Source organism: Pieris brassicae, chromosome 9 (assembly GCF_905147105.1).
Source record: "Pieris brassicae chromosome 9, ilPieBrab1.1, whole genome shotgun sequence".
Taxonomy (NCBI): Eukaryota; Metazoa; Arthropoda; class Insecta; order Lepidoptera; family Pieridae; genus Pieris; species Pieris brassicae.
In genome coordinates this window covers 17,725,878-17,740,093 of record NC_059673.1, presented here as the reverse complement: position 1 = coordinate 17,740,093, position 14,216 = coordinate 17,725,878, and the positions used below count along the sequence as shown (strand labels likewise).

The window sequence follows — 14,216 nt, the reverse complement described above, 5'->3', positions numbered from 1 at the left end:
GGACATCCGCCCAAAATGGGATGGTCAATCTTCTAGTCTGGTGTTTCCCAATTGGGGCCGACACCCCAAAGGGGGGCAATTTCATTTTTAAGGGTCTAGTTGAAAATGTACTAAAATTATTTGAATTAAGGTTTTATATTATATTTTACAAATTTCCTAGTGAATTCTTTCTGAAACCTATAATTTTAGGTTTTAAGCGAACAATTCAATTTTATACATTAAAACTTAAGTATGTTACATGAATTTTAGAATCGCACTCATAATGTTGGAAAAACTGTTTTAAACCATACTGAAATTACAAAACAATAAATCATTAAAAAACCGTTATTATATCGAAACAATGTACAATTTAATTTATTTAATGGTGGAGAGTATTCTCTGTTTTATTTTAATTTACTTATACAAGAATATATTTACATCAATTATTATCACGTACATTGAATATAATGAATTTGTAAAATTGGTAATGTAAGGTCAACAACTATTAACATATTACATATGTATCTTCTTCATAACAATAAAATATAAACAAAATCGGGTTTGTACGAACACTTAATCGAGTACGGCTGAAACAATTTTCATCATTTTTACAGTAATATAAAGAGGATAGAAAATAACAGCAATGGCGCTACAACCTTTTTAGGTCTGGGCCTCAGATATTTGTATCTGTTTCATGATCATTTGTTAATCTAATACAAATAACAGATAGAATTCATACAATGGTTGTAATTTTTATATTAATAAAGTTGTAGCATTTATTTTGTATTACTTTTAAAAAATCATTAAGCTTAACTAATCTGTAACATCCATTGACTGTACGTAATCGTCAGGTCAGCTAGTTTTAAAACTATACCTAGTATGTACTTGTCACACAAATGGACCAGACACAAAACTATACTCCATAAGGAGTCATACAAACCTACCGTATTTGTAATATGGTTATCATTACATACAAGAAAACTCGTAAAACGCGGTACAAGCCTAGTCCGCTTTTATAACACCGGAACTATTTATTAGCTTCATTAGGCTAGTTTAAACAATTTAGAATGACGCATTCTACACTACAACAGACTTGGTTTCTTGGATACTTCGTAAAAAGCAATAAATTCGTAACTAAAAGGCAATACAAACACATGAGGTAAGCGAAAACATTTTGGAAACATTTTTGCAAACAAATATGTTCATGATAGATAACTGTACCGACAATCAGAGATGAGGCCTTCGAGTGGCAAGAGTCAATGAACGTTAGTTTGGCATATTATTCGAACTATGCGTAGATTACGGAGCTGATTAACACGTTATAGTTACGGGAATAACTGCCTTATATATAATTAAACACAGAGTTAACTCTATATAACGACACTGAAGAGTCTGCATTTTATGGCAGAGACAAGAAAAACGTAAAGATAATACATACTTATTAGTCATGGTCAACAACAGTCTAACGTGCAAGCAATCCCAATTTGTAAACAAAAGAACGAATTTCTTAGAAAGTTCGTATGCATGATGCCGTCGAGTTTATTGCGGGCTAGGATAACTCGACAAAAGAACGTACAAAGCTACGCAGTTTTTACTAATTTTAGCAACTTTAAAAGTACTTTATTCCTCAATTGTTGTCGTCAATAAGAGTGCATGTAATGCTATGTAGAGCGTATCATTGTATGGAAGACGCTTTAGGGAGTGCATCGTTAAATCGAGAGACGCTACACTGTAATAATAAGCAACAGACCTCGAGACGCACGCCGTTCGGAACTCTTACTTGGTTGACGCTTCGTTGGGAAAATATCTTAGTGAAGGCTAAGAGGTTTCACGCATTCATGGCTTCAGACAGGCTTTATTTAATAAAAACACTTTCCTCACTCAACAATGATTTGCTGCTTTAATGATTTTCATTGACCACTAGAAGACTTTTTATGTGCGAATGTCCTTGCGGCAAAAATATCGTGAAGAATACTGAATGTCTATGATACAAAAATCGCGCTTAAACATAAGTGTAATATTATATTTATACCTCTATATCGTCAATACGATGGAGTACCAAAAAAGATGGAGTAGGCCTTAGTGGCACTGCATTACTACTATACGTATAATCTAATTTCAGTCCTCACCGGCCACCACCTCCTCATTCTCGACAAATAGACTATTAAACAAAACAAAAAAAAAACTTTATAATCCGTAGTTTCTAATTTATTTTTGTTTTTCAATAGATTAAAGATCATATAATACAATACAAATGATCAAACTTTCTATTAAGTCGTTTTTAAATTATGTTGATATGACATAGTCAAATGTCGATTATATTCCAATTTGAGCCTTTGTCTAAAGTTTTTTAGCCAATACTAAAAGATTCTAACTAATTAGAATTAAGAAATAAAATAAACAAATCAGTATTAGGTGTGGGCCTCATATGTGTATCAGTGTGGGCAACACTGCAAGGTGACTTATGAAATACAAATGACTAATTGCAGTTGCTGACAAAATACATCTGCCGTAATCGTCTGGCCAGATTTAATAAAGAATTTCAGCCTTCAGCCATTTCGAGCTTTTCCAATTATCGTACAGGATCCACTTTTCGTCCAAGTACGCCCCTTACAATCAACCAATCGTGTACAATGTTGTTTGAAATACAACAATATAACTGGTTACCTCCACGTGTAAAATGTGGAAGATGATGGGTTTATTATTATTCATAATGCAATGTTACAAGTGTCAACGGTGTTGATTTTGTATTAATAATGCAAAAAGATTAGCATATTAGCTCTTGGAAATGGTAATATTCTAAATTATTAAATGAACAGTCCTACTTACTAAACCTCACCGATTAATAATTGTATTGTATCACACTTAATGTAGAGAGTATAATATATAGTATAGGTAGTCAAAAATAAGAGCCACCACAAAACAACCCCAGGTCTTTGTGAACGGCTGCCTTCGTCAAATCCTTAGACTAGCCCGAGGCTAGGCTTATAAATATCTATGGATATATCTATAGGTATTAGTTCCAATTGACAGGTCCATGAAACGCCGAATGTGTGTAGGCCATGCGTTCCGGAGGGATCTAAGTCACATTCCAAAGCAAGCCCTCGATTGAAATCCTTAGGGCAAAATGTGGCCGCCGAACCAGACCTGACAACAAAGCATCATCAAGGCCAAGGAATGAATTAAAGTGAAATAAAGAGAGCTGCCTTGGACCGATCAGGCTGGTTTTCTATGCTGGAAGCCCACTGCCCCACCTGGGAGACATAGAACTTTAAGACTAAAACACGACATTCACTAAACAATCGAAATTTTAAAAATCTTCAAACGTCTCACTGTGGCTTAGTTCACAAAAACTTTGTGGGTGTCTCACGTGTATCGATGATCGACCCCTGTTATATCACGTATCCATCATATTTTTAAAATGCGATAGACCTTTGTACTCAACAGAACATATGATCACCGACATGCACAACACTGATGTCAGATAGTAATGTCATAACATAGTCAGAATGACGAGGTCGAAAGGCCATCAGTGTTTTATGAGGGCAATCAAAATTGATTTTTTTATATAATTGAATTTTCATTTGTATTTTTTTCACCCGGACTCAATTTCCATAAATCCTTTTAGCTTCGGAGACATTTACATAACACACTTCGACTTTTTGACGCTGCTTTTTTCTATTAATATCTTAACTTATTATAACATTACAATATAGACTAATAATTCTAACCAAATTTACTAATAAGTATATTGAACATAAGGGGCCAAATTAATCTCTATCTACAATAAACAACGCTTTGAGTACATAAAAATTAAATTCATTTATTCATACAGGTAACACAATGTACACTTATGAACGTCAAAAATGAAATTCATATTCACCTAATTTTGAATTTACTGTACAGTTTCGGTCCAGTTCTCAAATCAAGGGCGTAGAACGGAAGAGAAAAACTGGCAATAAACTCCGCATTTAATTAAGCTAGTTGGTTGCAGATATATGACATTCAATTACTTGCCTAGAATGTAGTCAATTTAAATTTAATTTCACTTTCTGCCACTCTCATACTCGAAACGAAACACTTCAATCTGTTAATATGGCGTCAAACGACAACTTTGATGGTTGTTTCCAAAGTTTCATGAACAACAACAAGTTGAATTGAAGAGTGTAATGATAATAATAATGTGAATTTGACTTAAGCAATTTTATTTTAAAAGAAATATTTGTTATGTCATCTGTTTAATCTTTTTTTATTTCTGCCAAATAATGACTATCGTACGAATGGCCTAAGCATTCAGCCAGTTTATTAAATGATGTAACAAACGCTACGGCTGAATAGCTTTCAGGCCTTAGTTAAACGGCACTGTTTAGTTAAAAGGCTAGGCTGTTAATTGAACGGCTTATTTAACTGCGAAATATATTCCGTTTTTTTAAATTGATTAACATCAACCGAACGCGTGCTAAACCGGTATTTATGAAAAACATCGTTTTTTCTGTAACCGCAGCCACGTTATCAACATTATAACATGTAAACGAGAAATTACGAGTTTTAAATCGAAAATAACTATGAAACCTAACCGACAAGTAAGCGTCAACTACTTGTTTTGACAAAAATCATGTCATTGACGTAAGCTATTTTAAAATTACAATCATTTAAAAACATCAAGGATAATCTAGAAACTCTTTAAAATATATTGACGTCATGGTAATATTCGTTATCATTTTTACGGTGTCTGTGGACGTACGAGCGCACGCGCATTGTGAGTGGAAATTACGTTATTTGCCTATTTGTATAAATAACTCTATAAAAAAAAACCGCCTCCAAAATGGAATAAAATGAATCAAAAATATTTTAGAAGAATTAATAAAAATCCACCGATTCATTAAGTCAAAAGTTATTTTCACGGCTAATCCATATCTACAATGTTAAGGTCAAACTCATAACTATTATCAACATATTAATTATATGAGAGCTATTCTGTAATAAATAAATCAGAAAACATATGATTGACAACATATTTTGACATTATCAATCAACAGTTTGGATATAAATTAGTACCAATCTTAAAGAATAAAAGATGTTAGGAATAAAATAAAAAATCGGGACCGGTTTTGGATTCCCGAGTAACATAGGCTATATTAATTAGCAAAATATTTTAAAACAACAAGTTAGCGCCAACAGAGCAGTGTTGGCCTAGTAGTTTCAACGTGCGTCTCCCATCACTGGGGTCATAGTTTCGATCGCGGCTGTGCACTAATTTAGTTTCTGTCTTTGTGTGCATTTAACACCCGCTCGTACGAAAATCATAGAGAAACCGACATTAGCCTTTCTAAATTCCCCTCAATACAATAATATTTAATATAAAAAAATGTTCATAATTGTTCAATTAAGAAACTTAAATGATACGTTTTAGGAAGAAATTACTAGGAAATTATTAACGAAACACAGTAAGTAGGTTTTCAAAACATAATTAAAAACTGAAATTCAAAATGCAAATAATTTCAATAAATTTTCAACTAGCCCCTTTAAAGCCCCCTGTGGGGCGTCGTTGCCACGTTGAGAAACACTGCCTTAGACCCATGAAGTCGACGGCGTGTGTGGCATAGAAGCAGAACACTTTTCCAGTAAAGCAAATTTTCACTTCAGAAATCTGAAGGCAAGGGTTGTAGCGCCAGTATTTTAATTTTCAAAGTTAATTACACAAATGTATAAGATAATACTATTAAAAATAATTTTAGCACTTGTTTGAAACTTAATTTCGATAATCATTACATAATGGCGAAAGTCCAAATACATTTTATCTTTAAGTCGAGATTGTATTTATCAAACTTTATCACTATAATGATGATTAATTATGATAAGATATAAGCCAACATTTCCGTTTTGGCACTAAAACGCAATTATTTTTTTGACATTACCTTACTTTACATTACTTTTGCATATCTATACCGTTTTAATTAAAGTGTTCTGAACAGCTGTGAATGCACTTAAGACCTTCAAAAAGAAGGTACCACTTCCCATTCAGTAAGTTCGATAAGGATTGAGGACTTAGGATCCTTCCGGCAACGCACTTGGGAACCTTCTTGCACTCAAACATCACACATGTAAAAATGAGGATCGTGGGAAAATGACCTTCAATGACCAATTGGTCATTCATCATTAATTAATCCTCATAATCTAGATTTCGTGATAAATTTAACTTCTAATATTCCTATTCTGGAATATTATATTATATACATTACATTTAAAAATATACCTACCTACTTTTATTTCATAGATAAGATATCTATGAATAACTTTACAAAAGTAGAGCTGTGTCCAATTTTTGTAGCACAACATGAATAACATTAATGCCTAAGTAGAACGAATAACTTGAAATAAGAAAAAAAGTTAATAGCAAACTCATAAGTCTCCGAAACAACTAATAGTCGTTGCAAATCTTCGAGAGAAAACATATGTCCGTACTCATAACATAATTTTTAGCTCGATCAAACTTTTGTAATAGAAGAAAACGTTCGCAACTTTAATTTATTTAAATTATACGTTTTTGTAAATATCTTGCTCATAAATATAGTAAAAAATCAGCACTTTGTTCAGAGACAAACATTCTTCGTTAAAAATTAAATGACTTTTTATAAAAAAAAAACTGGATTTCAAGTTCTTCACGAATCCTGGACAGCAAGTGACAAAATTGATAATATGATTAGGGTAGAATCGTTAATAAATTCGAAAAGAATTACTGGAACACCGTAAATACTAAAACTTGTTTATACCCTTATAAAATTATAGTAGCGGTTCAACACTTGGTTATCTTAGATTATCTCTTGTTTATCTCTTATCCTAAGATTTCTGACTGTCTCGTAATATTTTATATGATATACTTGATTAGCCTGACAAACGCCGACTTTTTGTCCGAATGTTTCCTGCGCTGTTTTCCTTCACCATACGGGAGTGTGAATAGCGAATATAAAAGTCCATTAGTACACAGCCGGCCCAAACCACTATACTATACCACTAGCCACTGCAGCACAAATAAAATTATTTTATATGCAATAAAATTGAAGCTTGTTTCGCTTACGACCTATTTATTTATCTTGATAAAACATTCACCAACTTAGTGAGATAAACCAGAAAGTACGATACGATAACCTATCAGTAACAGCTAACATAGCATATATTATGCAGTTTACATAGTATGATTAGTATGTACATAGTATGACAAGCAATTTAATATAATAGTAATGAGAACTTATTTTGTTGGTTAGCGTATCACACACACAAACACAATCTAATTTCGTTATATAAGAAATTTATTAAGTATTTTTTAAGCTTAGTACCTAATTTTTAAATAATCATTTCTCCATTGTGACACAAGAACAGAGTAAATTCCCCTTAGAGACTGCAAATTATTATTTTTATAGTACAGGGGGCAAAGGGGCAGGATCACCTGAGGTGATACCGCCGCTTTTGGACACTAAATGGCAGAGGGCTCCCGAGTGCGTTGCCGGCCTTTTAAATTTGGTACGCTCTTTTCTTGAAGGACCCTACGTCGAATTGATTCGTAAATACTTCAATGAACAGCTAGTTCAGCATAGTGGTGGTGCGCGGCAAAAACTGCCTAGAAAACGCAAATAATTTGTACATAGCGCATAGCAAATTTTGACATAAAACAAAAACTTTTTAGAACGGCGAAAGTTTGCATTCCATTCACTTTTTATCGTTCTCACATTCATAGCACTTACAATCTGCATGCTCTGAATCCATTTAATATAAATTAAAACATCTCATTAAAGCTGAATCTGTAAAAAAAGGCATATATAATTTGACCTAATTAAAAAGGTATCGTTATCATAAAACATACATCGTCTGGACAAAAATCAACAAATTTAGCACAAAAGCGAGAAAATTAAATTATATTCAACACTTATCCAGTGTATATATTGGCTGTTGGAGACGATGTCACGTATATCTGTATATACAAGCTCTTTTATAGCTGAGATTTCCATCTACGTTGATATTTTGTTTATTGTGTATGAATAAAGATTTTAGACTTTATCCAATAAAATATAATATAAAACGAAAATAGATATTACAGAACTTTCTCATACTTTAATATTTAATGTAAATAAAATAATAGGAACAATATTACAAACAAATATTTGAGAAAAAGGCAGTGGACTGGACAAATTATAAGAGTTTTGTAAGCAGCAATGGTTCAGTCATCTAAAAGATTGGTGTCCACGTGGTAGAGGACGAACACATAAGCGATAAGACGTCATCACAAACATGATTGGATTTTTTTGATGATCGGATGAAGACCTGGTGCTTTTATCATTAGTATTAGAACCAATATTGTAAATACTTTATTATGCAAAAAAAATTATTTAATTTATCGCGTTTTTGCCGCACTGGTTGTCAATTGCTATCCGGGAGATACCTAATATCAATTTATGTAACATCGTTGGTGTTGCTCTTCATATTTATTAAACCGGACTAATTAAACTGTTTAAATAAAATGAAAATAGTTTTGAACTAAATCTGTTTATGCCTGACTGAGTCTTAGAAGAATTTTATTCATATACATTATGTAGTTTGGGTTATGTATTACTTGGGTACTTCGTAAGTATTGGATTTGACATAGTGGCGACATACTCAGCGCTAAGTCCCAACTCTGAGACTAACCTTTAGAAGCTCAGTCGGTATCGAATTGTGAAATTGCTTAAACGATATGCGATACTACTGTCTATATGCTTGTCTTCTTTTAAATACTCTATATAAAAAAAATCCGTGGCGTTACACCTTTACCTTTCTAGGTCTAGGTCCGACCCTCACATTTCTGTTTCATGATTATTTGTTAATTTAACAGGTAAGTAGGTGATTGTGCCTGACGCACTTTGTCGACTTTTTGGGTTCACGATGTATTCCTTCACCGTTCGAGAGGATATTAAATGCGCATAAAGCCAGGGACCGAACCTCAGGGAAGAGAATCGCTCGCTGAAGCCACTAGACCCACTATGCTCTATAATCTCATCAAAATCAGTTGCGATTCAATACTGTTGCATTAACAAAATTTATTATAATAGGTTAATTTACTAAGGAAATCTTAATGTGGTTTAACTCGTTACTTAATAACCGGATATCCAAATACAAAACACACGTTTATATTACGTCTTAGTATTCCCCAAGCGCGCGGTCTCTTACACTCATACTCACAACAAGAGGTTGATCCCATGCCATAGTTTAGTTGGACGCGGTTAAATCTCGTGTTCGATAGACCAAGGACGGCTAGGAAGACCGAATTAACGCGCAAACCGCAATTCACAGTAGGTACAATTAGGCCAATGCTCCAAACAAAACTAATATACTATATTGACAGTCAAATTTATACGAACAAGGTCATTTTCAAATCAGAGGTCTGTCGCAGAAACGTATCCGCTGTGTTTTTTACTAATCCGCAATCAGGCTTTTGGCATTTATCAGATTTTATATGATTTTGAGGCAAATAGTAGTAGCAAACCCAATAATTTGGTTTCAAAATAAATTCTCGACCTTTTCGCCTAAACACGCAGTTCGCTGTTTCCAAGAGGCCCGAAGCTAGGGGCTTTACGTGTTTCTGAAGTGTACTTTCACATTGTTCGGTTGATCTTTTAATGTTTTCCTCGACTGTGGTAATTCCCATATATTTTTAGCATTTCGCGTTAACCACGGCGCACCGCTAATAGTCCGTTGTGTGACAACTAATTTTCAGTGAGCCTCGCATTCAATGCCTTTGACCTTGAGATACATTTTAGTTAAAAACATGATAAAACTTCTAAAAGTCACAAACACGTCGTTGCATGGTAACGACTAATCATTTAATAAAGTAAAATAATAAACGGACAATTGACATTCACACTAGTTCATCTAATTATCGACAGATGTCTCTATAAACTATTTTGTTGTTTTTGTTTAATTGAATGAATGTGCAGAACTGTAGTAGCTTTAGTATCAGTAAAATTCTTCATATTTTTAATCTTGCAACTAACATAATGATGGCAAAGTATTATATCAGTCAGTCCCATTTTGACGTTGAAACGGTTCAGAAACTTTATACAAGATACAAAAACCCGAAGTTTAATATCTTGACTTGTTAAGCGTTAATTGCTTTGTTCGTAAACATGTCGAGATGAAAAGCTATAGGTATTTTAATAACTAGTGCTCATAGTTCAACATTAGTCAACTACAACTACGAGTACGAATTTGATAATAGCAATTTATATTTAGCTAAATTTAGTCAGCTAGAAATTGACAGCCTTGACTTTAATCAATTAAATGAACATCTTTTGAACCAACTAACAACGTAATAAATTCATAATAACATATAATCTACATTTAAATATAAGACATGTGACGACAGTGAATATTCAAGTTTAACTCGTTTTATATTTAACCGGATTTTAAACTGTTATAACAATTACATAAAAGAAAAATTCCATCCATATTCATCGTAATAAAAAATATTAATTTCACGTGTGTATAAACTTTAAAATTCAAAGTTAAGTGGATTATAATTATTGTTAATAATGAGGCGGATAAAAAACGGAACCTTGGTAGTCGAAATCTTTACAAATAGCGTACAGTTCAGCCGATACAATTAATACAACTTATTGTATACAAATATTCTTAAGATTAAAGACTTCGCCAACTAAGGCATAAAGTATTTTAAGATACTAAAAGAAACTCATTATGATTTCTTATAATTATTTAAAACAACATATAATATACTAGTAGTAGTAAGTATTTACGTCTTTTATATACAACACTACGATATATATACTAAAATCAGCCCGTATAGACTTGTGAAATATTTTTACTTATTGTATAGTTGTCAACACGTGTGTTCCATTATGTAAGACTGCAGATCGGATGCAGTGACTATCAATGGAGCTGGTTCCGCTTCTAATAAGAATATCAACAATCTTCCGTCTCTGATCGGAAAATTATTTAAGGTGGCTTGTTACGTACAGATGAATATTTCAAAGATAAAATAAAAACATGCAAGTAGGAGAGAATGAACTAGTACAATTGAGCATTTAGGATTTTTTTTTCTAATATAATTTTTTAGACAAAAGATACAATTGTTCATTGATTTGAATTAGATTAAAGGAGTGTCTGCTCGTGCGCCGATCGTGACATGTTCGATATACTATCGATTGATAGCGTTTATATTGTCACGAAGCGGTTCATAAAAAGAAAGTTAATTTAAATTCAATACAAGTATTTTTCGTAACATTTTTCTGCCATGCAAAATTTACGTCAGTAAATGACTTTCGATTAAGATCTGATGAAGTTGGTAGCACTAATTTGGCACTTTACCATAGACATACTTCAATATTGGGTAGAAAACATAATTATTGTTTAAACAAAGTTATTCATTCAAGTCTGTTGTGTAAGAATTATATAAGAGACGGGTCCAGAATATTTGAGATCAAAGTCTTATGTATAAGTAACATACACATACCATAAATATTAAATAATTGTCTAACATGTCAATTAATTATGAACTGCACCTTACTTGAACACTCCTTTTAGATTTATTTTTTGGATAGAGATAATATAAGTAATTTACTCAACCAGTTTCTCTCTTAAATACAACAGAATTATAATTATTAAAAGAAGAAAAATTATAATGTAAATAATAACAAGTGAACATTTTTTGAACTAAGTGTAAACTGGTCAATGTTTCATAATTTTCATTAAACTGTTAAACTCATATTACATTGTAATAGCGAATACTGTAAATTATAATAACCAATATATCCGCAATGTAATTTGCATAACATAGAGATATTAAACATTTTTACTTCATTCAGTATAAAAAAAACTAGTGTTATATATAAAAACTACATATACGAAATATGATATATATTTTTATTTTGGAAACCACATATAAATAAAAAAAATATGAAAACAAGACTTAAGACACTATATACCTAGACACAATAATGGGTGTGATGTTATTTACATAGAATGTAAATATACAAAGAGGAACTATACAGAAATTTTTTACAACATGAAACTAATTAAAGGCCTTTAATAGTTTCCTGGATTTATAAAGTACCTTAGGAAACTTATATTCCAGAGTAAATTTTAATATATTTTAAATAAAATCTAGCCTGATTAACTCATTGGTAACTTTCTATATTTAGAATAATATTTTATTTAATAGTCAACTTTATGCTGATAAATTGTTTTGATAACAGTAACTAACTACTGTCTAATATATATAATATAGATATTGTTACCGACCTTACTTATTATGTGTACATGTAATAATAAATAATAATGTGTTAAACTTAAATCAACCTGGTCAAAATACACATATTTTTATTCATAACTACTGGTTAAGTGTATTAAACTTCTGAACACATAATATTTTACTAGAATATTTAATTATTTAACAACAACAATTTCTTAAAGCTTAGGGAAATTTTATTCACTTTTAGAATAATAATAAATATACATTACACATCATCATAAAACTAAAGTAGCATATCCCATTGCTCTCTTTTAACCTATTAATTCTTACACATGTTAATTAAAATTATTTTGAAGTAAATAAACTATTTTGTAAATTCCAAAAAGTCTCAACATTACTCATAACTTGTATTATCTTTCGATATGACATGTCTTTACATAACCGTGACATCACGTTTAAATTACGAGAATTGAGAACTCTCTCCGTCTCTCTCTCTGAAACTGCACAAATTGCCTCCAAAACAAGATAATTAAAATATATCTGATGTAATAAAAAATACATACCTCGGTCGATTCTGCATGTAATATTGACCTCCAAAAATGAACGCCATGTAAATTCCGACATAGTAGAACGCGTTCGTCCAATTCTCAATCATCCATTTTCGGTAACCCTGATGTATAAAATGATTTTCGAAGTCGAAAATGTATGAGTAGTTTGGTGAGAGATCTAGGTTATAAGTCATCGATGATTTATACTCCATGTTCCCAGAATTCCCTCGTGCAGCCTTTTAATAAAACACTGTCCACCGATTCACGGATTGCGGTTGGTATTCTATCTAATACCAGCCACTATTTATAATAAATTATTTATCACGTATAATTATACCATTAACCGAGACGGGCGCACCGTCTTCGCGACATAAATTCGAAATGTGAGGGCGGTATAGTAAACGTCGATTATATATTCGCGATATCTGACGCGACGAACTTCGCCGTCATCCGCTTCTTGTCACCGGCTGGACCTTATATTGTTATTACGTATGCCGGCCGAAAGTCATGGTTATTTACTAAAGCAGTGTAAGAATTTTTGTACAGTTTAACCAATCGTCTTTTTCTAATCACTTTTATTCGTAACAAAATACAAAACCAATTGTGAATGGATGTCTAGACAGCACAGAAAACTGACGTTTTCAATTGATTGTCAAGTCTGGGTGTGTGTCACCTTGACATTCAACAAACTTTAAGAAATGTCATTACCATTACCATAAGCAATAAGGTATTAGTTCTTACTCTATGGTCAACACGTAACGTAGAATAATAAAATATGTTTTTACCGTGTTTACCGTATTTGCACTAAGCTCTATAAGATAATATTAAAAGTGTATTTGTAAACTAGAAAACTACAAGACAGTTACATAATTTGTAATAGTATGATTATGAGTTATAATAGCTGTTTAAAAACTCTCCTAGTAAAAGTTTGCATGACTTTAATTTTAATCACATCTTGTATAGTATTGAATATGTTATTGTATTTTTTTACCTTAGATAAAAAAGCGCGGTACCCTGCCGGCATGGTATCGCGTTATGTGAACGTTAAATTAGCTTGCAAATATCTTAGTAGATATTTAGTGAGGGAAATAATGCTTACATTAAGAAATATACCTGTTTAATTATTTATTGGTGCACCTCAAGCCATAACAACTTAAGGCGAGCTTTACAATGATAATATAGTTTATAAGAACATAATATACCGATTAATGGATAGTACATATATTCATGGGTATGTACTCATTATTTACTATTTATTATATTTTTAAGTTTTGCTATTTTGTTCAGACATTGTGAAGTTAGGAAGTTTCTTTTTGTGAGCAGGTTGAAGTTGAAGAGAAATATATTCTCTTATATTGTTTATTAATGGTTTTTTAAATTTAATTCCTAGAAAGTTATCCTGTGCTCCTTTTTTTGTACAATTATAGCATTAACTGTTTGAGATCTTAAAT

The 14,216-nt window shown here is 31.9% G+C and overlaps 1 protein-coding gene across 1 annotated transcript in view; it reads right to left on the bottom strand.

The window, feature by feature from the left end:
* Window positions 1-13,380, bottom strand: part of LOC123713975 (elongation of very long chain fatty acids protein 6) — a 37,625-nt gene extending 24,245 nt beyond the window's left edge. Inside the window, exon 1 of the mRNA XM_045667905.1 lies at window positions 12,781-13,380. Within this exon, the coding sequence (XP_045523861.1) occupies window positions 12,781-12,977 (197 nt within the window). The 5' untranslated portion in view covers window positions 12,978-13,380. The remainder of the gene's footprint in view (window positions 1-12,780) is intronic.
* Window positions 13,381-14,216: the final 836 nt, after the last annotated feature.